This window comes from Alosa sapidissima, chromosome 10, assembly GCF_018492685.1.
Source record: "Alosa sapidissima isolate fAloSap1 chromosome 10, fAloSap1.pri, whole genome shotgun sequence".
In the NCBI taxonomy this organism is placed as follows: domain Eukaryota; kingdom Metazoa; phylum Chordata; class Actinopteri; order Clupeiformes; family Clupeidae; genus Alosa; species Alosa sapidissima.
The window spans coordinates 25740881-25768104 of record NC_055966.1 but is presented as its reverse complement, the minus strand read 5'-3'; the positions used below and the strand labels follow the sequence as shown (position 1 = coordinate 25768104).

Below are 27224 nucleotides of genomic sequence, written 5' to 3'. Positions count from 1 at the left end.
ATTAAGACAGAGCTTAGTCATTCTTCACTAATACTGAGTATTTTCTTCTAAATTTGATATATTTATTTTACTAATCTTAAGCTTAATTTGCTAAAAGTAAGTAAACAAAATATGTAATTGCTTATATTTAGTATATTTCACTTATTTTGAGGCTGTAAAAAGTTTAAATTTAAGTAATCTAATCTTAAAACCAGCATTTTATGCTTATATTTAGTATATTTAACTCATTCTGAGGCTGTAAAAAGTTTACATTTAAGTAATCTAGACTTAAAACCAGCATTTTATGCTTATATTTTAGTATATTTCACTTATTTTGAGGCTGTAAAAAGATTAAATTTAAGAAATCTCATTTTACAACCAGCATTTTATGCTTATATTTAGTATATTTCACTTAATTTGGGGCTGTATAAAGTACAATTATAAGTAATCTGATCTTAAATCCAGCATTTTCAGCTTATGTTAAGCCTTCCAAATACCTCTGTAGACATGCTTATTTCTAGATTTAATTATCTTAATTCAAGAAATCTTGTCAAGTGAAATTATCTTGCTGCATGGACAGATAATTTCACTTGTTTTGGGTACATTTTACCTCAAATCTAGTGTTTTTATCTTGTTTTCAGACACCCCTTTTTTGCAGTGTGTAAGCCTTTGACTATTTTTTGAATTGGGCATATTCACTCCTTTGACTATTTTTTGAATTGGGCATATTCACTCTTGGATATTGCTAGATGTTCCAGGTCCTTGCCATAGTCCCCCCACAATGATACACATTTCTGTTCCATTAGTGTTTGCAAACATGAAACATAAGCACTGCAAAAAATGCAAGAAAATATAAACACTTATAGGGGGAAATTACTTGTTTCAAGCAAAATTATCTGGCCATTTCATTTCATTTGTACTTGTTCTACCCCATCCCTGGAAGGTTCTAGGTAGGAGAAGTCTATGGCTAACACTTCATTAGGCCTAGTTGCCAGCAGGTGGCCCATGGGAGTCAGCGTTCTGGTTAGTTCTGCCAGGTCTGTAACGGACAGTAAAGTTAAAAGCTGCTAGTTCTGCAACCCACCTCTGTTTGGTAGCCCCTAGTTTAGCAGAATTAGTCTATACCACACGCTGTCCCCACAAGTAGTCATGAAACTTGTCTGTCATTGCCCACTTCAAATCTAAAAACTCCAGCTTCATGGAGCTGTACTTCCTCTGCCGGGCTGAGGCTCCGACTGGCGTATGCCATAGGACGCACCTTCCCGCCTTGCTCCTGTGACAACACAGCTCCCAGACCATGGTGACTAGCATCTACTTCTACAATGAAAGTCAGCAAAAGCTAGAGTCAGGGCATGGACTAGTTTTACCTTCATATCCTTGAAGCTCTTTTCACATTCCCCAGACCAGACGGTTTCTAAACTTGCCCTGTGTCCTTTCCGACCCTTGCCTCCTCCTTGTTCAGCCACCAGACGGTGAAAAGGTGCTGCTAACCGCAAATCCTTTGACAAAATGTCAATAATAGCTTTCAAAACCGAGGAAGGATCGCAATTCCTGGATGGTCCGTGGCCGGGGCCAGTTGGCTACTGCAGCCACCTTCTCCGGATCTGTTGAGACACCCTCTCCAGATATTAAGTGGCCCAGGTAGCGGACCCGTTTTTGAAAAAAACAAAAAACAGCACTTCTCTAATTTGGCCTTGACACCCTCTTTTTGTAAACAACTCAGCACAAGTTCCAGGCGCCTAAGATGTTCTTCAGCATCAGAGGAAAAGATGATAATGTCATCCAGGTACAGCCATAACGACTGCCCATTCTGATCTCCGAATATCCGCTTCATGAGCCGCTGGAACGTGACGGGTACATTGCACAACCCAAAGGGCATTTAATTCAAATAACCCGAAGGGTGTGCAAAAGGATGTTTAGGGGGGTCTCTTTCAGTGACTGGGATTTGGTGGTATCCACTAGACAAGTCGATGGTTGTAAACCACTGGGCTCTGGACAGGGAATCTTGCATCTCTTCGATGCGGGGAAGGGGTAAGGTATCTTTGCGGGTTCGACTGTTTAGCTGCCGGTAATCAGCACAAATATGAAGACTGCTGTCCTTTTTCTTTACAAGGACAATGGGAGAGGCAAAGGGACTACAGCTCTCCCGGATAACCCGGCTGTCTAATAACTGTTGTATATGGGCCTTTACAGACTCATAGTCTGAGGGGGGGATGTGTCTAAACCTTTGCCGTATTTGCTTGTCATCAATCGGGGATGTCATGTGATAGAAGATTAGTGCATCCAAGATCACCCTCAGATGTAAAAAACACAGACGAGTATTGGCAAAGTAGCCCTCTAACCTTCTCCTGCTCTGATTGGAACAGTATACTTAAGTCTAACCCATACATTTGTTCTAGAATTTTATGGCAATGGCCAGTTTGAGTATTAATAGGAACTGTTAGTCTACCGGGTATATCCACCCCTCCTGTAACCAGATTTAATGGTTCCACCCTTTCTGTGACCCCTTCAAAGTAACATTCCCTTATCACGTTTATTCCCAGTATCCCTGGTGTACTAATGGGGCCGGATGGCCCAGGGGGAACCTTAACCACAAGCCACCCTCTCTTTGGTATGGGTTTTCCCAAAACTTCCAGCTTCCAACTGGTTTTGCTTTTCCCAAAACTTCCAACTGCCAGTTCAACATACCCCACATACGGTATTTCGAGACCATTAGCTGCTTGTAATTACAGCCAATTGCAATCTTTAAGTTGGCCCTGCAAGTGTTGTCAGAAGAAGCCTTCCCGTATGGTTGATACCATGGACCCTGTATCTAATAAGCAATCCACACCAATCCCCCCTAATTTGATAGTTACTGTGGGGCACTGACCCAATAAAGAAGAAATGGACTGGCTTACCGGGGTAGGTAGATAGGCACATTGGGTGGGGCTAATTTCCCGGTGGCCGGGAGGTAGTGTTGGCCTTGGGGACAAGGATGTGGTAAATCAAAATGGTCATTGTTGCATTCCCTTGCATAATGGCCCGGTTGCTGACACCTGCGGCAGGTAACGGTATTTGGGCGGCTGGCTCTCATGGAGCGCTGCGGGTCTGATAAGGAGGCAATACTTTGGATAAGGTGATTAATTTGCTGTTGTTTCAATAACATCCTTCTGCCAAGTTCTGTCAATTCTACACTAGGCTGACCAGACCTCAGCATTATGTGAGGGCCTTGAATAGTGCAGAGCACACAGTGAAGAGACAGAGTAGCTTCTCCCCCTCCCACACTCACTGGGCCTACCCTCCCGTTCCCACTGAATGGCTTCAGCCCGAACTTCAAGCATGGATAAGTGGGAGGACTGGCGAACCAGGCGTTTTAGCTCCCTACGAAGTGCATACACATATTCAATAAACTGATCGCGTAACAGTGTGTCAGAATTGGGTACAGCAGTGTAGGGAACATTGCTGGAATGCAACTTTTTGCCTTAGTTGCCTTTTTGCAACTAAATATGATTTTAAGAGATTTACAGATTATTCACATTTTACACAATGTCCCAACTTTTTTTTGTTTTGGGGTTGTATATAATTGTGATGTGATGAGATATACATGTATACATTTACCAGCTTGTGGATGTGGCCTAATAAAACCATTAAAAACCCATGATAAACTAGTCAGTCATGCCACTGAAATGAAGGACAAGACAAGAGAACTGGATGCTGAGAGTGTTTATTTAATCTTTGCAATAGGGAGCAGTAGTAGGGCACACAGAATATCTTCACAAAACTTGAGATGGACACACACAGAGGCAGGGAGAGGCATCTTGCAGGCGTTGACATCTTCATGGTGTTGTGTCCGGGTCAGAGGTCAGAGACCAGACCCCAGGCCACCAGTGTGAGGTCAAGGGTGAGTGGACAGGGCCGGCCGGTCAGTCGCCCCTCTCGCTCTACTCCTCTTCTTCGTCGGCGGCTCCCTCAATGATGTAGCTGCACTCTCCAGTGTGTCATCCTTGGTTTTAACTGTTCAGAAGGCAGAAATACAAATGTGAAAAAGAGATGGAAATATTTCAACCGATTGCAAATATCTTATTATTGTCAGCACACCCACCTAGTCCTAGTTGAAAAATATTGTTGTTGTTGTTTTTAAATACACATTTCCATTGACGTTTTCTTAAAGCTGAATCCATGGTTTAATTGACAGTTTAATGCCTGTACAGGACCCCAGCCCCATGTGTTTAAGATGAGGTCCGCCTGGTTACGGTTACCTGATGAGGACGGTCTTCCTCTCGGTCACCTCCACTGCCTGCTCCTCAGAGTAGGTGGTGATGGTCTTGCCGTGGATGCCATTTCCCAGGCCGGCTCCAAGACTTCCATTTCCATTGCCCGCTTCACTACTTCCGTCAGCGAGACCACTGGCTGCCATTCCCAACTGGGCAGGCATTCCAGCTACTACTTTGACTGCAGCTTCAGCCTCCATCTCTGACCCTGCTCCCATTCTGGCACCTGCTCCAGCCCCCATTCCGGCCCCAATTCCAGCTCCCATGGCTCCGGCTCCGCTCATCCCAGCACTGATGGCACTCATGCCCATCATTCCCTGCACTATGCTGGTGATACGCATGTCCTCACCTTCAATAAGTTTCCTATGCAAGAAAAACAGTGTCATTATTACAAAGATTACAAAAGTCTCAACAGATATATCAAATGTGAAGAAGTCAGAGGGAAAAAGATTAGAAAAGTAGAGAAACCAAGGAGCTCTGATATGACTCATAGTGAAATATAGCCTAAATCTTGCTCCAACTCAGGAGCTTCTAATGTGGTTAACATCAATTTGCTTAGGATCCATATTAATCTAGGAAGTTGCGAAATATGATTTGTGTGTTAGTGTAGACCAACTGCAGGACGTCACATGCCTGTATGTTGTGATCTCAATCTCCAGGCTCATCTTCACATTGAGCAAGTCCTGGTACTCCATCAGCAGCTGAGCGATTTTCCCCTTTGTGGATTTCAGCTCCAACTGAAGAGCCTCGATCCTGGCCTAGAATCATCATTAATATTATTTTCCCTGAATAGTATTTTGTAGGCAAGAAACTGCGCTCATCTAATCATCTGAGCTATTCAAACTATAATATGGACTCACCTGGAGGGCCTCCAGCTCTTTCTTGTGTCTCTCTTGAGCTTCAAGAATTTGTGCTTCAAGAGCATCGTTTTTAGTCTTCAGACCATCCAGGTCTCGCTCCCTGTCTTGAATCTGTAAATATAGAAGGGCTATTCAAGGCTATGGCAATCAAATGATGACGTGCCTGTTTTAAACTTAATTAAATGTTAATTAATATGTTTTAAAATGTTTGAGGTTTGCTGAAATGCAACGGCAAACATAGGCCTACATCTTTTTTGGCCGTTGATATCTCTTCTCTGGCACCCCGAATCCTGTCCACATGCTTGGTGGATTTGTTGTTTAAATCGTCGAATTTTGAATTGTACCATGAGTCCATTTTCTAAGAAGGGCAAAAATACACGTTAATTGCAAATATATTCATATCTATTAATTTAGTGTAAATGGTTGATGTCTTTTATGGAACTTTTTTTTTATGTTGAATCCTACCTGTAGATTATTTGCCGCGATGGTGTCATACTCGTTCTGAATCTGCTTCAGAGCAGCCGAGAGGTCGGGGAGGGCGAAGGCGCCTTGGGCGGTGGCATGGGCAGCGTAGATCTGTTTCATGAGGTCCTCGATTTCCTGTATGAATTTCATCATTTCAAGCAATATATAATTCAGAAACCGCAAAATCATGGCTAGATCTATGTTGGTGACTATATATTATGTCGATATAATGAATCAATGAAAGTACCTCTTTTTGAACTCTCTTCAGGAACTCAATCTCGACCTCCAGGTTGTCAAGTTGTTTCTCCAAAGCAATGCGCGCGGAGGTGGCTGCGTCAACATCCTGTATTCATATTGTTGAAAGTCAGCCACGCCAGAAATATCAATTAAGAGTATTAATCAAATTAAAGGTGATTGGCTTACAGGGCGGAAGTCCTCGATGTCCATCTCGACCTTCTTCCTCAGCTCCACAGCCTCCTCATATCTGGCCTTCATCATCTCCAGCTGTCCAGCCATGGCATCTTTGGCAGCAACAGCCAGGTCCTTAAGATTGAAAAAAAAAAAAACAATGAGAACATCTGCAGTTGGAACATGGTATTTATATCAATATAGAGATAGATGTAGTCACCAATTAGGTATGTGTTTGTGGAGAGATTTTAATTAAACACCGGCTGTCGCGGATGTTATTATGGGTGATGATCCGATGCCTATTTGTATGAGTGGACGTAGGCTTAAACCATGTATGTAACTGAATCAGACATACCCGCTGCATTCTCATTTGATCTGCAAGTTTCCTCAGCTCTTTCAGCTGCTCTTCATACAGCATGCGCAGGCCCGTGGGTTTCAGGAATCGGCTCTGGAGGGCCTCGATTTCTGTCTCCAGCAGCTTATTCTGCTGCTCCAGTGACCGAACCTTTGGAGACAGGACGACACATAAATTATGGATAAATAATTATTAATCAGACAAATAATTATTAATCAGGCAAAGTCTGTCAAAGACGGGCCTAGAAAACACAACTCGTATCCCTTATTCCATAATGGTTGGCTACTACAAATACATCCAACAAATTGGATATAAGGTGTACATTAACAGCAAATGTAGTGTAAAAGAATGCAAAGGTGGAATCCACTTGCCTTCTCGATGTATGCAGCCAGCCTGTCGTTCAGCCCGACCATCTCCTTGCGCTGGCCGGTGCGAGTGCTGAGGAATTCCTGATTCTCGGCGGCAGCTGCGTCCAGATCTATCGCTTCTCCGCTGGCGCCAACACAAGCGGTGCCCATGCTTGCGCTGCTACAGTTCAACACATGCATGACAGTGACTTCGTTATTACCAGAGCGTGATATGACAATATGTATTGCATTTAAGATGTGTGAATCACTGAACACTTATTAACTTCTCTATCAACTATTTGTATCCAGTCATATTTACCACTGAAAAACATTTTAATAAATTATACCATTATTTGCTAGGCTTAAATGTAGAGGATAGTCTGCTGTTAGACTAGTGACGATGATGATATTGTGAAGGCTGTTCAATGAGAATCCAGGGGCATTGTCCAGGGGAGTTGTTCAGGTAGTCATGACCAGTCATGACCATTATAAGCATTTGGCAACTATCCTATCATTCATAATAATTCATAATTATTCTTTTGGACTTGGTTAGATTTTATAGTTTAGCCTACTACTATATGTGTTCTAGTGTAAGCAATTTATGTTGTAATTACCTTTTCTGTGAAACATTGGGCCTTATTCACCAACCATTCTTACAACGTTTTGATATTTCTGAGTAAAATTATTATAATTATACATTTTCTTTTAATAAAATAAATTCCACTATTTTACAAAGCATTCATAGGCAGCCTGCATGTCAAATAGCATCATGGCAAACTAAATGGGGCAAGAAAATGTACCTATCTGCCAGTTTCCCCAGAGCGCCCTGCATACTGTAGTGTGTGTTAAGCCCATGGCGCATTCTCCACACACTGTTCTCCATTCTCCACACACTGTCCTAGGATGAGACGGGTCATTTAGAGGTCGCAGGGGGGATCTGCGACCTCTAAATGACCCGTCTCATCCTAGGGATCCCTGTGCTCCCCCTCAGGGCGGGGCGGAGCGGAGCGGAACTCACCTCGCCATCAGGGGCCTGCGGGAGGAGGAGACGGCCCTGCGTCCCATCGCCATGCCGTTGGCAGCTGAGGCCGCGGCCGAGCGGGAGTAGCTAGCGGCGCGCTGCTGGCGGGCATCCCGGCGGGAGGGCGAGGGGCTGGACACCCTCACCTGGAGCGCGGTGGAGGACGAGGAGGTGGTGCATTCCTCGAAATGTCTCCGATACGACGAGATCCTTTCTGGGCTGCGGCTCATCTTGGCTGCTGTGTGTCCGGAGCTCTGGAGCTTTCTCTCTCGGTGTGTCTCCCTCCTGGAGGTGGCTGCTTTGGATGAGGAGATCTGGGCTGCTGAGTGCTGCTGTCTCATCGGCTCTCTCAGCACCCTTCTTATACCCCGAGCGGCGACCCAGCCCTGAGCATGAGCCAGCGCCTCTGGAATGTCGAACCTCAGCTCCCGTCACACCACAGAGCCTTCTGCCAGGGGCCCGCCGGGAGATTGATGGACTGAAACACCGCCAGGCATCGGGGGCCATTAAGTAGTAACTTCAGCAAGTAGGTGATGAGCCTTGATGAGCACCGGGAGCCTCCAAGGCCCCAGTCCACAAATCAGCCTTGCTCTCCAAACCCCTTTCAAGGTACTGACATGCTAAGATTAAAAAATAGAAAGCATATCAATCTGCCGCCGAACAAACCTGCAGGCAGGGGTACGTTTCCCAAAAGCATAGTTCTAATGAAAGTTCGTAAAGGTAGTTTGAACAACACCTCTTGACCTGTGGTAGAAGCATAGTAGAAGCATGTCGAAGACATCACTGATGTCAATTTTGTGGCTGAACCCTGGGAAACAGTCACAATTCTAATATTGGTTAGTTAAACGATGAATTATACCATGTTAGTAAAAATCTAACATCCGTAGTTGTATGATAGACGCACCCCTGAACAGTGAGTTGGCTCGCAGCGAAGATCATTTTAGCGAGCATACAGCGGACATTATCTAAAGGTGGGCATCCAAAGGGCTTGATTGATATCAAAGTAAGATGATGACCTGGTACCCCAGTAGCATTCTGAGATGGTGGTGTAATAGATGACTGACTATCTTTTATAAGTTATCTGATCTGATCTGATCTGATGCTGATAAACTTTGGAGTGTTCTGGGAGTGGGGTTCAGATGGATCTGAAGGCTTTGTGTTTGCTATGTTTGCTATTTGGGGAAGGCGGGCTTGTGAGAAGGCTATTTGTTTGCATTTCAATAGAGTCAAAAGAGTTCAATGTATATCCCATGTGCTAGAAAGGGTGAATCAAAAAAGAGTCTGAACACTTTTCACCCTTTTTTGAGTATTTTATTTCAGTTGCAGTCAGATATTTCGATCCTCATTTTCATCAGGTTCTCTACCAACACAGACACACACTGTTAGCTCTTTGTTGACCCCTTCCCTTATATGTTAATATGGGGAATACCTTCTGAAATGTGTTACAAGAGATTCATTTTTACTCTCGGTCAAGAGATTTCTCTGATAAAGTCATGTAAATATGTTTATAGATAGGGACACACCCCTCATTTAAATATGATGTAATTTCATAAACTCTTATTCGTTTTATACACACACACACACACACACACACACACACACACACACACACACACACTCTCTCTCTCTCTCTCTCTCTCTCAGTTCTGTCCAGAGGCGGCTGCTCGTGACAATGTCTCATGCTCCGGTTCCTCATTGTCAGCATGGGCCCGGTCCGGTTGTGGTTCCTCGGAGCGTTTCACAGCGTGCAGGGCGTAGTTGATGGCCGTACTCTGAGCCCAGCACCAGGACCCCGACAGTGGGTTGAAAAGCATACCTCGGATCGACTCCACCTGGAAGCCAGCTGAGTGCAAAAGAGAGCTAATTTTATTATATTAATTACTATATACTATATTAGAAAACTAATTATAATATGTGGCATATAATTAACATTACATACAAACATTATCTATTAGTTCACAAAAGTGAAAATATTATGACGACAGGCCTCTTTCAGTGCATGTTTGGCATGAGATCAAGAGATCCTTCAGTGGAAGGTCCTGTGACCGACACCTCAGACTGTCAAATATTACAGTTATTTGTCAGACACGGGGTACGGCGTAAAGGGGTCAAATCAACATGGTCAACAGGAGAGTCATCCAGGAGTCATCCAGGACAGACACAACAGTAACTCTCTGGTGTACCATCCATAACTTGTAAATGGCTTTTGTGCCATTGAGCTACATAGCACAAAACATTGCACAAAACAGTACTTTAACCTGTTGAGGAGTGAATTATTTTTCTGGTTCCTTCTAGAATTCTACGCAAATGATCTAAATCTAATAGTTTCAGTGTTCTTTATACAGTCTATGGGGAAAATCTCTGAGGGTAATTGTCGCATCATAATATGGAACTCTCGGATTGCGAACATTCTAATCACATATTTGTGACCGTACTCCTCAACAGCATCCGGCTTACACAAACGAGTGCAGGTGAATTCGTTGCCAAATAAAATAAGCCACGAGCGCAGGTGCACACACATGCCCAGATTTACCCTCCCTCTTAGTAAACCTGCCCCTGCGGAGTTGCATGTCCAAGAAGCCGGATTACTGATAAAACCGTGAGAACAGCACACAACTGCAAGTCTCTTAACGACACAAGCGTCTGCCTAATGACTGTGTGGAATGTAAAGACATGCTTTTGTTCTGGATCGATATGGGAATAATGTCCTGGTCAATAGCACAATTAACCTAAGTTCACTTTGACAAAAGTGCAGAACTCCAGAGAGCCCCCAAAGGGACATTTTTTGGTGGGGTGGGGGTTCAGCACTGGGACTCCTAGCAGTGTCCCTATCCTGAGGTTAGTTGCTCCCATTGAGGAAGGAAAGACAGAAGGAAACACAGAAAGGTGCAGTAAGTTCAGTGGGAGGTAAAGATGGACAGAAGACAAGAAGAGGAGGATGAGAAAAACTAAAGGTTTAGCTGTAAATATAGTGTGCACACACATAAGAACATGTCTTCAACAGAATTCTCAGAGATGGCTAAGGAAAGAGCAAGGGTGGGTGGGGGGGGGGGGGGGGGGGGTAGTACACTCACAGGCCTCCAGGAGGCGCTCCAGGTCCACGGGGCTGATGAACTTCTCCCAGTCGTGCGTGCCGCTCGGCACAATGCCTAACACCTGCTCGGCTGCCACAATTCCAAGTGCGTAGGACAGGTTGGTCTTACTGATGGTGGTGATGAAGAGAGAGCCACCTGGCTGCACAAATGCACAGAGGAAGAAAAGCACAAGTCTTATTTTTGACTTTATGACCATGTGCTCACATCCATTCAATAATTAAGTTAAGTGGCCTGTGATTTATGTCAAAAGAGACCTCCAAATCCATTCAGTTGAGGTGTGTGATGCCAGAATGCCATTGCATCAGCATAGCAAGGAAGTACACATTTATGCTCTAATAGGCTCTGATATGTTTGGTGAAGAGGAGTATTGGCGAGTGAATGCTTTCACTTAGCAAGCATTTATTTGCACTATGACTGCTCTAGTCTTGCACTTTGGTGAAAAGAGCAGGAGTGCATTTACTGATCTGGAGCGAGAGACACAAACTGTCCTTAACTCCAAAGAAGATTACAGGGATTTAGGCTCTCACTTATTCCATCATGTTTGCCACTTACACTTGACCCAGAAGATTAAACACATCTGGCAGACACTGACTGAGTGTATGTGACCCAAATCATTATATACACACACACACACACACACAAGCAATCTACTGATAATACTACAATACTGGTAATACTGTGACAGTACTGGGTGCTATAGAAAAAAGAAAACTTTGTTAATCAGCAGATTATTGTGGTAAGTGTAAGAATCATAACTACATCCACAGAAGATGTGGATTTACACAATGTTACATACACCCACACACAGACGCAGACTATTCCGCTTAGCTGAGCATCACCACAGCTTGGCCACACCACCTCACCTTGAGCACCTGGTGGCAGCAGCTGGCGAAGACGTCCAGGTCGGCCAGGTGCTCCACCACCTCCGAGGCCACCACGGCGTGGAAGCCCTCTGACCCCATGCCCGCCTCAGGGTCCTCCTCCTGGGCCAGCTCCTCCAGCGTGCAGGCCCGGTACCGCACGTGCCTCCGCAGCTGTGGGTCGAACGAACCGTGTAGCTCGGCAGTGCGGATGCTGTCCTCCACTGGGTCAATGCCCAGAACGTCTGCGCCTAATCTACCCAGTGGCTGAAGGAGAGGAAGGGAGAGAGAGAGGCAGGAGGACAAAAGACAGAGACAAATTGAAAGAAAGAGAGAGAGTGAGAGAAGAGAAAAAGAGAGAAAGAAAGAGGCAAATGTCAAGAGGTCAAGAGATACAGGGATAGAGAGATAGAGAGAGAGATTGTCAGACACACAGTCATCTTAATGCTGTGAGGTCTAAAAACCACTTCCTCTGACAGGAAGAAAAGAGTAGGAAATGTGAGACCTGATGCAGTTATTATTGTTAGTCAATGCAGAGTCTATTTGCTAATATAAGTCTGGGGCCCTTCTCCTAAATGTATGATTAATACAGCATGTGTGGAATAAACCGTTTAACTCTTCAGTGCCACCTGCTGGAAGACATGAGTATTGCCCGAGAGACCAGAGCAGACTGGGGTTGGCTCAACAGCGCATCCAAATGGACAGCTGCTTTACAGTGAAGGACATTTACTGAGTGATGTAATTTCACAAGACATCAAATTATTCCCGACCATACTCAAACATGCAAGGGACTATCTGTGTGTGTGTGTGTGTGTGTGTGTGTGTGAACTTGTGTATCGAGTTATGGGACATGACATTGTCTGCTACAATCACCCAGTTTTGCTGTTCGGTTTTCATATCATATCAATTCCAAAGCCCTCCCTCCCTCCAGAGCCAAAATAAAAAGATGCCTCACAGAGCAAAAAGAAACAAGCCAAACTTCAAGCTGTCTTTTCCACCAAACCATGACCAGTCCAGTCACATGCTGGATTAAACACACATGGCAGTCCGTGCCTTCTCATGTAGGCCTATCAAGTGACTACGCCTGAATCTACCCGATATGTTTGTACTCTGAGGGCAAATAATATCGAGCAAATAGTACAAGAAAATGTTGGATGCGACAGCTTGCAATCCCAAAAATTAGAGCTCATGAAATGATGTGTTGGTGTGATTATTCATACCCCTTTTTTGTATTTTCTCTGACATACAAAACATAAAAGCAGACACACACACACACACACACACACACACACAGCAGTAGATGCATTGCTTACCTCAGTAAGCAGGCCTCCTCCACAGCCAACATCCAGGATCCTGAGGCCGGCCAAAGGACTGCCAAGCCTTCGACTGCCATGGATGCTCAACAGATTGTCCCTGAAATGACAGGGGTCAAAGGGTAACTGGGGTGAAAAGTCACCGCAACGCAAACCGACCCTCTACCCATAAGGGATCCGTCAACTTGCCCTCTGGACACTGTCACTGGGAATTTAGGACAGCGGGCATCTGCAAGAAATGAAGCCGACATAATTAGCAGTTACTCCCAAGACAGAGCACTAGGCTGCTGCAAATCAGGGGCCGTGGAGAAACCTTTGATGCCCTCATCACCAACACCTTCCTGTCATCCTGAGGTTCCAACAACCCCTGGGGACATAGAAACCTCTCATCTTTGCCTGGCGTCTGAACGGTCTGGAGTAACCTGTGAGCATCCCTCAGCCAATCCTTCCCCCTGAGCGGGTCCTACCGTCCCTCTACCCCACCCCCCAGGTCCTGGACACAGGGAGGAATTTGGCCCCATATTTTCTGCTACGCAAGCAGCACTGAGGGGGTCCCTGCAGCGCCTTCCTTTCAAGACCTCATTCAGTCAATCTCATTAGCAAGCCTCAAGATGGAGCTGATTAGGGCCTACTGTATGCCACACAGACTTGCACTGGTTGCATCAAAAATACAGCAACAAATAAAGGTGGTGGGGGAATAGGCTTGGCTGCAAACAAACAGCGACCTCCATGTTAATCATAATAGCCATCAACATCAGTGATGTCCCCTCATTTAAACAGGCCCTCCAGGCACGGACACACCACCTCACACACCACCGCACAATGTATTTCAATTCCAAGCCCCTTCCCTCAACCCCCCAACATGAGCACACCCACATTCACTTTGGTTCAGCCATATAGACTGATGGTTTCGGGGGGGGGGGGGGGGGTTTGACCATATAACCAATCAAAATGTCCATAACCACAGTCTCTCTCTCACACACACGCACATCTATGGAATCTCCGATCATTTGTACTGCTGCCTCCATATTTTTCATGTTTTGCATTTATTAGTTAATTAACGTGTATGGATTGATACCGTGCCCAAGGCCCAGCATACATAAGAAGAGATTCACAAATTAAAACAGTCCTAGAGTAAGAAACCATTTAGGGGTTACCCAAATGTCCCTGCATTTCTAAATGTAAGGGAGGATGAGGCCAAAAAATAAATTAGTTTGATAGTATTGAATGGATAACTTTACTGGGTGAAAATGGCCCATTATCGGGAACATCCTCGTTTTAAAAATCTATTTAGGGTGATAACTGCTATTTAGAATAAACTACCAAAAAAGATTTTGTTATTAACCCATGATTGTTATGTAATATGACATATTTCAATGACTGTATATGTCAATAGAACTTTGTGCAAAAGTGCAAGACTGAGGCATCAAAATAATCTCTTGTTTGTCAGGTTTGTGTAAACAGTTAATAGCATACCTAATAAAAGGCACTCTCAGGTCGTTCATAGAGTGCAGAGCCCCAAACTCCCCTTGCTGATTCCACCACTTGTCGGCTAGGGACTGGAACTTCTTCACCTCTCCAGGGTCCAACGTGGTGTGGGAAACCTGACGAACGCTTGGAGCTTGAGGCCTGCGAGATAAATTAAGATGCACTGTGTTGCATTGTTGAAGTACTTTATGTTTCTTAGTGAAATCTAAACATGAACTCAGAAGATTAACAACATTGCATGATTATGACCACTCATTGCAGCGGACACGCGTGACAATGACAGACTGACAGAGTAGGGTATGCTGTAATGCCTACCGTATATTCCAGAGTGTGCTTGGTTGACTGTCGCACTTGTCATGGGGCTTGCTTTGGAGAGAGTGGTATCTCTGATGTTTACAAACTGTCCAAGAGGATAAGACACGAATTGCGGTTTCGGAGGAACTCGATCCTTTGATGTTTGCTGAACGCAGTGCATTGGTCTCCGTGCACAACCCGTACACCAGACTTCCGATTTTCTTCGAGTACATAATTGCTTTTTAATTAACCGAACATTAGATACTTTATTCCATTGACACTGACAGATTTGATCACGATCAATGTGACCCACGCATGTTCACCAACTTCTCGCTCGGGTGGAAACACTGAACATAAAAAACAGTTCCTAGCCTGTAAGCACGAGCGAATGTCTAGTGGAGTAATTTTTTTCTCAATACCCACCACTAAAAAGTGTACCAAGTCATTTTTAATCAGTGGAACTATAAATGGTTCAACAACTTTTAAAAGACAGAGGTGGAATTGATAGAAGATGTAGTCAAACAGATTACACAAGAACCACAGTACTTTCCCCTATGCCCTGTAATTCCTGAAATAGAACCAAAACATATTGTAGGCCACATTACAGCTCCCCATGGTATATTTCTATGTTGCAGGATGAATGAGCCCATCACATTTCATGAAAATCAACCATTCACACCTGGAGATTATAACAAATATTGGCTACTGAATTCTCAATGGGCATTTTGGCAAGAGCATGTCAGCACGATTAATGAAAGTAAATGGGAGCATCTGTAAGTAGGCCTATACCAAATTTCAGATTTTTAGCTCAAAGGCTTATTAACAGTTGTAGTCCCCTATGGACGACATTTCACACATTTATTGAGTGCCCAAAGAATGTTGTAATGATTGTGTGTTTGATTATGGTTAGACCTTTTCATCAGAAGATATTTGCAATAGAATGATATAGGGCTATACGCGTTCAGTAATTGCAGCGGCCCCCAGAGATCAAAAGACGGGAAACGTTTTGTGCATCCTCACAGTGGGGTCCCAATGTACCAAGTTGTTTGCGACCTTTCTTTTACTGTCTATGGTTGTGACGGGCAAATGCTTCCCAACATTTTTTTTTGCTAAAATCCAATACAACATAATTCCCATTAGGCCTATGGAGCCCTACCAATGCCATTATACTTCTGAGGTCACTGCCAGGATATGGACCGACACAAAGTTCGGTGTCTGTACAGTTTTTGTCAGATATATACGTTAATGTTTAATTATTATTATTGTACATATACAATTAAATATAATAACATATTAATGGTACAAAAACAATAGGGCTCAGTCACAATTCCTGGACCCTTAATAATAATTATTAGAAATGTAACTGTAAAAGTGTACAGTAATTTCAGTACATTCCTCAGGTGTACCAGCCTACCAGTCCAAAATTTACTGGGAAGAAAAAGATTCTCTTAACTTTATATCAAAAACTTGATTTTCCTAAAATTATTTCTGAACACACCTATATTTATATACAGCAACCTCCCAGGAAATACTATTATTTTTCCGTACAGTAAAATACAAACTGTTTTCAAGAGAGGGCTTGAATATCAGTGTTTTTTTTTAGAAATGTGCAAAATATCCCAAATTGTTGACCTGTACACAACCACATCATTCCACTCCCACATTAACCCCTATGGTTAAGCATGCAAAAAAACAACAAAAAACAGATAGTTTTTGATTCTAACAGAAACTAACCATAGCTAATTTACAAATCAATTACTGCTACTTACTTCTGTAAGTCATACTTTTATGCTTTATTGTAGGCTATATGACTGTTGCAACACATTCCTTTTAACAGTGTTTAAAGGCTGTTCATGATTTTAAACACTAAATTCTATCCAAGAGCATTAAGAAAAAATGTGCCACTACATTAACCTTTACCATCTAACCCATGGAACACAGAAAGAAGACGAACCATACATGAAAACAACATTTGTTTTATTCAACAATTTACATCAATAAGTGATTATTTCTGTCTTTTGTCCTGTTGTGTGATCATTAAAATGTTACAACCTTAGTATTCTATTTCATCCTTCAATTGTGGATAACATAGGTCCAACAAAAAACAAAACAAAAACAACAACAAACCTAAGTGAAGCCAAATCAAAAACCTAGCAAATTAGAAATGTCACATCATGAAAACATGGGGCACTTAAAAAATGACAACACTTTATTTACACTGCAAGAGGTTGGAGGGGGGGAAATGGGTGGAGTTGGGGGGAGGGTGGGGTGGGGGCAAGGAACGGGAAGGGTGGGGCTGGGGTTTTGGGAGGGGAGGAGTTCACCTACACCTTTGCCTCGAGAATGAGACAAGCCTGTTAAACTCGTGGAATTTAAAATAAGTGCACAAATTAGGGCCGTGCCAGCCCTCAACTCCAGCGGCGGGCCGGCGAGGAGGACCTGAAAGAGAACCGCCGGGCGGGGAGGGGGACATTAGTGCAGTCACACCAGTAAAGTGTGCACCTCAAGTTTTTAGCTCACTTCTACAAAAACACACGCACGCACACACAAACACAGAGATTCCACACTTATGTTGATGACGATGACCATCATGTCAAACATTTAAAGCAAATAGAAAACATCATCAGTCACACCGACACAACAAAGGCCTGTGAAAAAGTTAGGGTCTGGTAATGAAACTCAACCTCTGGAGGAGGTATAATTCAGGCACTTTTATAAATCACCATTTGCCATTATTGCACCATAATACTGCCATATTTCAATCAGTTCATTATGTCAAACCAGTTTAGATAGAGGTGCTCTATTAACAGTGACATTTGAAATTTACTTGAAATGTATTGTACATACATGACACACAAACAGTATCATTAAAAAACAGTTGTAAAAAGAGGAGTAAAAAATTGAATACTACCTTGATCGTGACTTAGACTTGTGTTTGCGGCTTGCCTTCTTACCAGACTTGTGAGACTTTTCCGTGGAGTGCGAGCGACTACGCTTAGACTTTTTGGATTTCTTTTCCTTGCTAACCTCAGGGGAGCGGGACCTGCTCCTACTGGAGTCCGACTCAGAGTATTTCCTGCTAGCTTTGCCTGAGCCCTTCCTGTGACCGCTGCTGGCCTTGCTGTCCTTAGAGAGCCTGTCGCTCTGATGAGAGTCGGAGGGGTCGCTCTCCCTCCTGCGCTTGGACTTCCCGTTGACCTCCTCCTGGGGGGCTGCCTCTCTCTCCCTGTCTCTATCTCTCTCCTTCTCTTTCCCTCTCTCCTTGTCTCTGTCCCTCTCTCTCTCCTTCTCCTTCTCTCGCTCCCTGTCTTTGGCCTTCTGCTTGTCCCTCTTCTTATCGGACTCTTTCTCTTTCTTCTTCTTGTCGCGGCTGTGGCTCCTATCCCTTCGCTTGCTCTCCCTGTCCTTGCTGGCCTCCTTCTGCTTCCTGCGGCCGCCGCGGCTGTTGCTACGGCTACGCCGGCTGCGCTCCTTGCTGGCGCCGCCACGGCGCCTGTCTCTGCTGCGGCTACGACTGACCCGGTCCTTTGACCTGCTCTTGCGCCCCCTGCTGGCGCTGGTGGTCCGGCGGTGGCGGGAGCGTGAGCGGGACCGGCTCCGGCTGCGCTTCCTGTGGGAGTGGCCTCCGGAGGAAGGGGAGTGACCTCGGCTGCTGCCCCGCCTCCTGTCGCCGCCGCGCTCCCGTTCCGAGCGGGAGTTGCGTCGGCGCGAGCTGCGGCTCCGGCTGCGCCGTCTGCGGGAGGACGAGCGGCTGCGTCGGCGTTTGCGCCGCGGCGAAGACGACCGGGAGGTGGCCGAGGAAGACGAGGATGAGGAAGAGGAGGACGAGGACGAAGAAGATCGCTTGCTGGAAGAGTGGCCGTCTGAGCTGGAGCGACTCCTGTGCTCCCTACCTGACCCTAACCTTCCCCTGACCTCACCCTCACTGCCCTTTGACCTGGCTGCGGATGCTGCGCTAGGCTCCCTCTCTGCCTCCCTGTCTCGGTCTCTGTCTCTGTGCTTGGGGTCTGGCTGCTTGTCCTCGTGAGTGGGGATCTCTCTGAATGATCTGTCCGCTGCAGCATCTTCTGTAGTAACGCAGTAACACACACACAAACCAGAAATCAAGCAAATCCATACATGTGCAAGTCTAAAGTAAACATATTACATTTATTATGGGCCCGTTTCCCGTACATGGGTTTTAGAAAACTCCTACACAAAACAAACATTTTCAGTGATTTTCAGGATTAGGCTAATTCCATTGTATGGGAAACTGAACCAGAAATCTATGTCTATGTCTATACAATGTCTATAGTTTATAGCAATCTATAATTTATGGAACAATACCATTTTGTTTTATGTTTATTAAACATATCACCTTTTGCAACAAAGTGATTTTACAGAAGAGACAGAGTACAATCAACAATCAAGTTGGTGTGTTGAGTGTAAGGATCTACTCTGTCTATGTGCTCACACTGTTTGAAAACAAACAAACAAACAAACAAACAAACAAACAAACAGATTAGCCTCCATGCTCACCGTGTTTGCCTCCCTCCAGCGCCTCCCTCTCCTGCAGCAGTTGCAGCTCGCGCTCCTTGCGCCGGAAGGCGTCCTGCTTCTGCCGGATGCGGTGCCGCAGCTCCTCCTCGTCCGTGTCCGAAGACTCCGAGCCCTGGCCGCTGCGCTCCTCGTCCGAGCTCTCGTCCGAGCCGTAGTCCCCCAGACCCCCTGCGGCGACAGAGCCCCCGTCGCTTATAGCAGAGTCTCATCAACACCGACAAAATAGCCGGTCTCTCTCTCTCTCTCTCACACACACACACACACACACTTTGCTTGTTCACCACCCATTCACAGTCCTTATACTAAGCCCTCTCAATGCAAAACAACTTCAGCTAAAACTTAAAAATATCTAGCTGTGTTATACAAAATTAACTCCACTTACTGTACGAAACATTGCATGCTGTTATAAAGAGTCTAACACTGAGACATATCCATAGGGCATATAAACCTGTACTACTATATTTCAACCAGATATCGTTTCAGTTGGCTAGTCAGTTTAAGAAAAGCCCTTTGAGGGGCTGTAAGAGGAGCAAAAGAGCAGAATGATAGAAGAAAGATTGAGAGAAAAGGTCTGGAACTACCCCCTATCCCTAAACCCAAATCCCCCTCCCCCTCCCGCCCCCGATTTCGGATGGAGGGGACACTCACCGAGGCCAGTCAGAGAAGCCAGTGCACTTGACTGTGCCAGCTGTTTGGCAGGAGCTTTGATTCACATCAACAACAGGAACAACATGTTAAAACACATACAGCCACCATTGTCTCTTAGGCATGAGAGAGTCTCTAGAGAGGGGGCACAGAATATGTACTATTCACAAGAGCTCCCTTAGGCACAAAAAAGAGGGAAAAAAAAAACAAAAACAAAAAATAGAAATAAAACAAAAAGGGAAAAAAATGGAGAAAAGAGATAAGGGTTAACACAACATTATCTGCCAGTCAAAAACAGTTCAGTCAAACAGTGGAAGAGAAGAGCAAGTCAAGAGGCGAGAGTTAGCAGTGTGTACACTAAAGCAGCGCTGCGTAGCGGTCAGATCCGGTCAGGTCTGACCGCGCTACAGCTCATCAGTCTGATGGACACACTTGCCTTGTGCTAGTCAGGGGGGTGGGGGGTGGACGGGGCTTCAAGTTCCAGAAACCGGGTGAACAGAGAGCTTTTTTTTTTTTTTTTTTTTTAAATCATGACTTTGGTGTCTTGGTAGCTAAGCATAACTGTCTCTCTGTCTGTCTGTCTTTCCAAGAGTGCCCGACCCCACCTCCCTAGTATCTTAGCACAGAATGGCCATTCAAGGGGCCATTCATAGTCACTGGAGTTGTCTTTTTCTCTTTTCTTTTGTCTTAACACACAGGTACACACCATAGAGAGCCAGCCACATTAGAGTGGGCATCCATCATACTGCATCACAGTGAGCTTTCACAAGGGAGTCTGAGGACAGTTAAGGGACTTAAAGGCTGACCGTCAGGAGAGGCACATAGGGCTTCTCTGCTGCAGTTTAGCCCGCAGGGCACAGAGAGGACAGGGACTCAAAGAATGCATGTGGGGGCAGACCTTTGGTGGCTTTGCGGTGCGTCTCTTTGGCCACCTGGTAGATCTCCTCGCTGGTGACCTCTAGGAGCACCTCAGTCAGCAGCGTTTTGGTCAGAACCATCTGTGGTCAGAGAAAGAGAAAGAGAGGGGGGGGGGGGTGGTGGGAGGGGGAGAGAGAGAGAGCAAGCGACAGATAGAGAGAGAAAGAGGAGGGAGGGAAGGAGAGAAAAAAAGAAAGACAGATAGAGAGAAAGAGGGAGGGAGGGAGAGAGAGAGATAGAGAGAAAGAGGGAGGGAAGGACAGAATGTAGGAGGGAGGGATGGAAGGAGAGAAAGAGAGAAAAAGAACAACAGAAGGAGAGAGGGGGGAGGGAGAGGTCAGAGGTGAGAGAGAAACATAGTTACATAGAAAGGAAGGAGAAGATGATCCACCAGACATGAAGAATGATAGCAATGACACTTAACAGACACTTTAGTGAGAGAGAATAGGGGGATTCGACTTGATGTAGCCGCCTGCAGCCGTCTTAAGATGACTGCAGAATGGGATTATTTCTGAGATTCTGATACGTTTTCAACTCGGTACGTTCAATACGTTTCCAAAAAAAATTCTGTGGAAATGCATGGATTCCAGTTGCTTCCAGTAGCAGCAACTGGAATCAATGCATTTCCACGGAATTATTTTTGGAACCTGATCCCTTATCATACCTGTTCATTCGTACTCGTCGCTCGACTTATCGTGACTAAATTCAAGATGGCGGCGAACGGTAAACTTTATCAAGGTACTGTCTGTATAAATCGTCTTGTAAATAAACTACCAGTGCTTTTTTAAAGTTCTCAATGTCTCGTTTTAAATGTCAAGGCCCTCGGAAGTCTACCAATGAAGTATGGAGCTACTTTGAGCCTCATAAATGGTGTAAAACAGTGATTTATTTGCATAGCTAGGCAGATCCCCGAGGCACCCCCATCAAAAAACTGTTGGTAGCATCGGCTAACTAGCGCCAGATTTCTGAGTGCAGGGGACAAGCCGAGATGAGCTATGAGACATACGTTCACACTCGATATAATGTTTCAACACACTTTAGGTCAAGATCACACCGGAATTCTCCTTTAAGGCGGCTGCAGGTGGCTACATCAAGTCGAATCCCCCTATTGAGACTGACCAGCTGGAAATCCCGCTCTTCCTCCGTCATTTCCGGCTCGCTCTGGTCTTCATGTGAAGGGGAGGGGCTTCTGCTAGCGAACTCAGACTTCCTCTTAAGTATGCCATCCCTTTCCCTGTCTTCATCCTCACCATCCTCATCATCACTGTCCTGTGTGAGAAGCAGAGGTATGCAAATCTTAGACAATTTCACATAATTAGATTTTATAACAGTGAAAATATCTCTACATTTTGTGCAAGTCTATGTATAAAAACTCAACCACAATTTATAAGAAGTCGCTGTGGCTGGTTCCTATTTGATAGACACTATTAGAATTTTAAACAATTTAGCCTGCATTTGTATGTGCAGGACAAGTTTTTGGACTTGGTGGTTGCACATTTATGGTCATTTAGTCGCTTATGTTTGGTGTAATCCTGCAATAGCTCTTGCCTGTATGACATTCATATACGGCTCCTACACACAGTTGCGTTCCATCAACGCATGCCAGTGGGTGTTCCCGACGGTAGCTATGCAAATGACGAAGTATAACCGTAATTTGATTGGTTGGTGCCGTGCGTCGATTGGCTTGATTGGCCGGTGCCGTCTGTCGGTGCAGCAACAGCTGAACTTCTCGACGCGAGCGACGGGAGAAACGCGACGCAACGGACCCACAATTCAGTTCGGCAACAGATGATGTGAGCCCATGTAAAGTGAATGGGATGCGTCTCCAGCACTGCAACGCACACAGCTGTGTGTAGAGGCCGATACACAAAAGACTATACAGGCTCATTTCAGCATCACACCACTCAGCTCTGTTGCTGAAGTCATTGGAGATCTGTAATTTACACTAAATAAGCAAAAATGTGTCATACATCCAAAGTCACACAACAGTTCAGACAAGTTACAGGGCTCTATTGTGAGTCTTCACTCAAGCTGCATAGCCCTTACCCTGGAAATACAGACCCAAATCTAGAAAGATTTAAGATCTGGCTATGAGTAATGAAATGGCTCAACTCGAGGGGCGGCTCCAAGCATTCATTTGAAAATATCACTGCACGCAATTGGATAATCCTATGACCAATGTTTACTGACTGATTCTGTACTTCGACGTCGCAGCACTGTCGTCATCTGTTAAGCTCGCCTCTGGCCCGCCTACATCAGATACACTGATGTGATTGGTGCAGCTCGGCTCCAAAGGCATGGGTAATGAGCATCACTACTGATTGCCAGAGTGACTCGCTGGCAAGCAAATTCAAATTGTGCTCTCACGAGAACTCTGGATTTCCAGGGTACATAGTCCTGTAATGTCATTAAAAACATATGACTCAAATCTAACACTGGAAAAGTGTGACAGGACGCTTACAAATTTGCTCTTGCGTGGGACTCGTGCTACACCACTCTCTTCCTCGGCCGCCTCCTCGTCGTCGTCCCTGTGGTCATCGTTCTCCATCTCGGCACGCTGCTTCTCCATACGTTCCTTCTCCAGCTTCTTCTGCTTCTCGCGGTCCATCTTCTCCAGGCCCTCGCGGATCCATGCCGGCAGCGTCCGCCTCTTCACCGCATCTGTGAAGGGCAAGCAAGGGGTCCAGGGCATTAGAGACGTTATTTATTTCCTCTAATCTACATTTACAATTTAATTTACTAATTTAGCAGACACGAATGATTGTACCAACAAACAGCCTCCACTCAGTCAAAAGTGAATTTGACTTTTGTGTAGGCCAGAAGAAACAAAAAAAAAAAAGGAAAGAAAGAAAGAGAGTTAAGAAAATAATATAGCTGGTTCTGGACAGTTTCTTGATTACTACGCATGCTCTGGCTACAAAAGATCACTCAATGGCGAAGACTGTGGCTCCAGAGAGAGCACATTTATTACATTACATTACATTTACATTTAGCAGACACTTCTTGACCAAATTGACTTACATATGTCAGCTATATTACAAGGGATCACATTGTCCCCGGAGCAACTTGGGGTTAAGTGCCTTGCTCAAGGGCACAACGGTGGAAGCCGGGAATTGAACCGACAACCGACAACTTTCAGGCTACTGCACGCTAGCCCAGCTCCTTAACCACTACACTACCACCGCCCGAGACTACCACCGCCCTAGACTAATTTAGCAGACACGAATGATTGTACCAACAAACAGCCTACACTCAGTCAAAAGTGAATTTGACTTTTGTGTAGGCCAGAAGAAACAAAAAAAAAGAAAAAAAAGAAAGAGAGTTAAGAAAATAATATAGCTGGTTCTGGACAGTTTCTTGATTACTACGCATGCTCTGGCTACAAAAGATCACTCAATGGCGAAGACTGTGGCTCCAGAGAGAGCACAGAGAGAGGGTATGCCCACCTAGAGAGAGGGCATGCCCACCTAGAGTTGGGGCCTCAGGCTTGACGACCATCTGGTTCGGTGAGCGCGGCCGGTCCCTGAAGCCCGGCGGGCGATCCCGTCTGTTTTGGGGCGGTCCTTGCTGCCAGTAGGGGGGATGGAAGCTGGCTGCAGGGGGGCCATATGCTGCTGCTCCATGCTGGGGTTGGGGGGGGGGGGGGGGGGGGATGTAGTTGAAGCTGTATTCATTCCCAGAGACATACAACAACCCACTCCATACAATGTCCCAGTGGTAACTGTTTAGGAGTATGATATTCACTACTCAAGAAATTAGGATGGGAATAATCAATAGTCAAAACACACACTTAACATGTCTATACCTCCTCCTAAACACACACACTAAATGGTGACTCACAATGAGAGCTTTGAACAACTGCCAACTTCCTGACTGACTAACATCATTGGTCAGATGCATATTTCCACGTGGCATACCTGATAGTCAAACTGAGCGACGCCCATGGGCTGGACTGCATAACCGTCTGGTTGGCCACCATAGCCGTGGCTATTCTGGGGGAACATGCCGTGGTGGGGGTCTCCTGGGAACTCCAGGCTGTCCTGGCTGTTGCTGTCTTCGGAGGGGGTCACCATGTCCATGGGCGCGGGCCCTGGGGGAATCCAGGCCTGGTCGGGCGGAGGAGGAGGGGGCGCATGCTGACCGTGCATTCCCCACTCTGATGGGAAACACACACACACACACACACAGGTGTGAGGTTTATGGCCATACAACGCCAGAAAACCTACGTCTGCACGTCTTATCGACTTTCACTTCACCTAACAAAGTTGGATATCAAAGACAGTTCTCTGTGCAATATGAACGTTGATAGCCAACAACATTAATCTTATGATTAAAGGTATGTTCTCAAAAGAAGATCTTCTAGACATGTCAGTTTGGGTCACATAATCTGATTACGTGGAATATTTTGCTTTCTATCTGCAGCCAACACAACAGAAGGATCATGAACAGTTCTCTGTACAGTGTCAGTTATAGTCACGTTCAACAATTACCCTACAGTCACACCAATAACACAGGTGAAAAACAGAGCGTCTAGCTGATGTTCATTTCCAATGAGAGTTGACCATTTACAAAAGGCTCGACGTGAGTTTTACACAAATACTGAGAAATGCAATACAGTATTACAGTATCACATTATGTTTAGGGTTAGCCATTCACCCTTAACAACAAGAAAAGACAAAGTCCTATGAAGCAGATACCCTAGTCCCACCATTATGGATTTTGATGACATCCATGCAAAACACCTTGTCTGCTCAACCCTTGGCATCTACAATGCAATCATTTGGGTCTGTTCTAGCCTCATTTCAAAACGTTTCACACCCTTTTCTAAACACTAGGAGCTACAAATCTAACCCAAGCAGAAAACACATTAACACATGTCAGGCACAGTGATTAGAAGTAATAAATAAAGAATAGTTAACAGTCATAAACGAATGATTGAATAAATCATTTAGATGTGATTTGCAATGAATCGTGTGCGTACCAGGCTGCCACATTCTGTTAAAGTTGGGATCTCCCTGGAAGCTTCCATGATTGTTGTGTGCCGCTGGCTCCAGGCCAGGTATGTCCTGGCCATTGGGCTGCATCGGCGGCGGTGGCGGTTGCTGCGGCGGCTGCTGCTGCTGCTGCTGCGGCTCGGACCCAGGCCCGCTTGACTCCTTCTGAGCTATCCAGGCCTGTGCCAGTGCTGCCCAGTCCACTTGGCCTGTGTCCAACACACACGCGCACACACACACAAATCAGTAACTGTACAAGGGCTGGTACTTTCGTGCGAATGAACTCTTTGACCTGTAATGTTTCCTTCAAATACCCTCATGACAATCATGTTTATCTGCAGTTACTGCATTTCGAATTGGAGCACAACAATGCACAACTAGATGTTGGGTTTGGATTATATATTTAATAAATTCCATCCCTCTAGTTGACTTACTTGGGTCTTGTTGATGTTGGAAGGACTGCATCCACTGCTGCTGGCTCAGAGGCCATTGTGGCCAGGGCTGTCCACCCTGGTCCCACATCTTTCACTCTGGGACTTCTAACGTTGCGCCTGGATTCAGCCTGGAACGGAGTCATGATAACGATTAACATAACTGTACATGGTTGCGTTCATCCTAGTCTTTAGGTCAATCCCATGAAAAATGGACAAGCTGGCCAAAGAGTTTCTTCCTTGCAACAATGCCAGTTAGCTAGCAATCACTGCGTTTAACGTTACTTCTGGAAACTACTACGTAACTACTGGAAACGTTAACATGATATAACGTTAACAACTAAATTCATTGTAATTGAGAATTAAACCTATTCAACATAACTACCAGCGGGACATGAGATATTTACATTACCTTTAAACGCTGAAGTAATTTAACGTTAGCCACTTAGCAAATCAGCTAACGTTAGCTAGAAGCTATGACATAACATGTTGTTATCTAGCAAGTTGGCTTAATAGTTTGTATCCCACAAGATGAGCAGGGGCTGGGCCAACACTGCAATGAAATAACATCTTCTACAGGTATATCGTAGTTCTTTGGTGAAATAGGGTTGATATAGTTAGCGCGTCCATTAAAACATCAACTGTCTACAGAGCAAATGGTCACTGGCTAGCCGACACCACTCCCCCATTCTAGGCCTCAGTGCAGACAGACATGCAAACATCGCCTTAGAGTGAAGATCTGACGCAACAACCTCGGGTATACTAAGCGTCCACTATTTCTCAATATACCAAAAATAAAGGTGCATATGCTTTTATATCTGAGACAATAATAAGAATAATGGTGTGGCAACAAGCCGATTTCCCACCTCTCCTGAAAAGCGTCTTCTTCGTCTTGCACTCAAGATGGCGCATCTGTGAGAGCGAGTGGCGTTGCACTTCCTGGTCACGACCATTTTCGTTAT

General features: G+C 45.1%; 3 protein-coding genes across 8 annotated transcripts; all 3 read right to left on the bottom strand.

The window, feature by feature from the left end:
• Window positions 1-3925: 3925 nt before the first annotated feature.
• On the bottom strand, window positions 3926-8013 carry LOC121721414 (glial fibrillary acidic protein-like). Of its 2 annotated transcripts, none has more exons than XM_042108319.1 (11): window positions 7683-8013; window positions 6689-6845; window positions 6318-6467; window positions 5978-6097; window positions 5802-5897; window positions 5555-5689; window positions 5337-5447; window positions 5090-5200; window positions 4863-4987; window positions 4218-4592; window positions 3926-3972 (listed from the first exon to the last, which is right to left on the bottom strand). In XM_042108319.1, exons 1-11 carry the CDS (start codon window positions 7913-7915, stop codon window positions 3969-3971), a joined length of 1617 nt encoding a protein of 538 aa, XP_041964253.1. In that variant the 5' UTR covers window positions 7916-8013; the 3' UTR covers window positions 3926-3968. The 2 variants fall into 2 exon arrangements, with proteins under 2 accessions (XP_041964253.1, XP_041964254.1); XM_042108320.1 differs by having other exon boundaries at window positions 6689-6842.
• A 1248-nt stretch (window positions 8014-9261) lies between these two features.
• Window positions 9262-15083, bottom strand: coq3 (coenzyme Q3 methyltransferase). Its single transcript, XM_042108321.1, has 6 exons — window positions 14757-15083; window positions 14430-14582; window positions 12954-13053; window positions 11644-11907; window positions 10760-10919; window positions 9262-9528 (listed from the first exon to the last, which is right to left on the bottom strand). The coding sequence occupies exons 1-6, from the start codon at window positions 14966-14968 to the stop codon at window positions 9326-9328; spliced, it is 1092 nt and encodes a 363-aa protein (XP_041964255.1). The 5' UTR covers window positions 14969-15083; the 3' UTR covers window positions 9262-9325.
• Window positions 15084-16691: 1608 nt separating this feature from the next.
• Window positions 16692-27224, bottom strand: pnisr (PNN-interacting serine/arginine-rich protein). Of its 5 annotated transcripts, none has more exons than XM_042108304.1 (12): window positions 27129-27224; window positions 26266-26393; window positions 25819-26040; window positions 24755-24993; window positions 24284-24461; window positions 23299-23498; window positions 21957-22106; window positions 20818-20917; window positions 19923-19976; window positions 19254-19442; window positions 17647-18802; window positions 16692-17174 (listed from the first exon to the last, which is right to left on the bottom strand). In XM_042108304.1, the coding sequence occupies exons 2-12, from the start codon at window positions 26351-26353 to the stop codon at window positions 17144-17146; spliced, it is 2607 nt and encodes an 868-aa protein (XP_041964238.1). In that variant the 5' UTR covers window positions 26354-26393; window positions 27129-27224; the 3' UTR covers window positions 16692-17143. The 5 variants fall into 5 exon arrangements, 4 of the variants coding, with proteins under 4 accessions (XP_041964238.1, XP_041964239.1, XP_041964241.1 ...); XM_042108305.1 differs by having other exon boundaries at window positions 17647-18799; XM_042108307.1 differs by having other exon boundaries at window positions 24305-24461.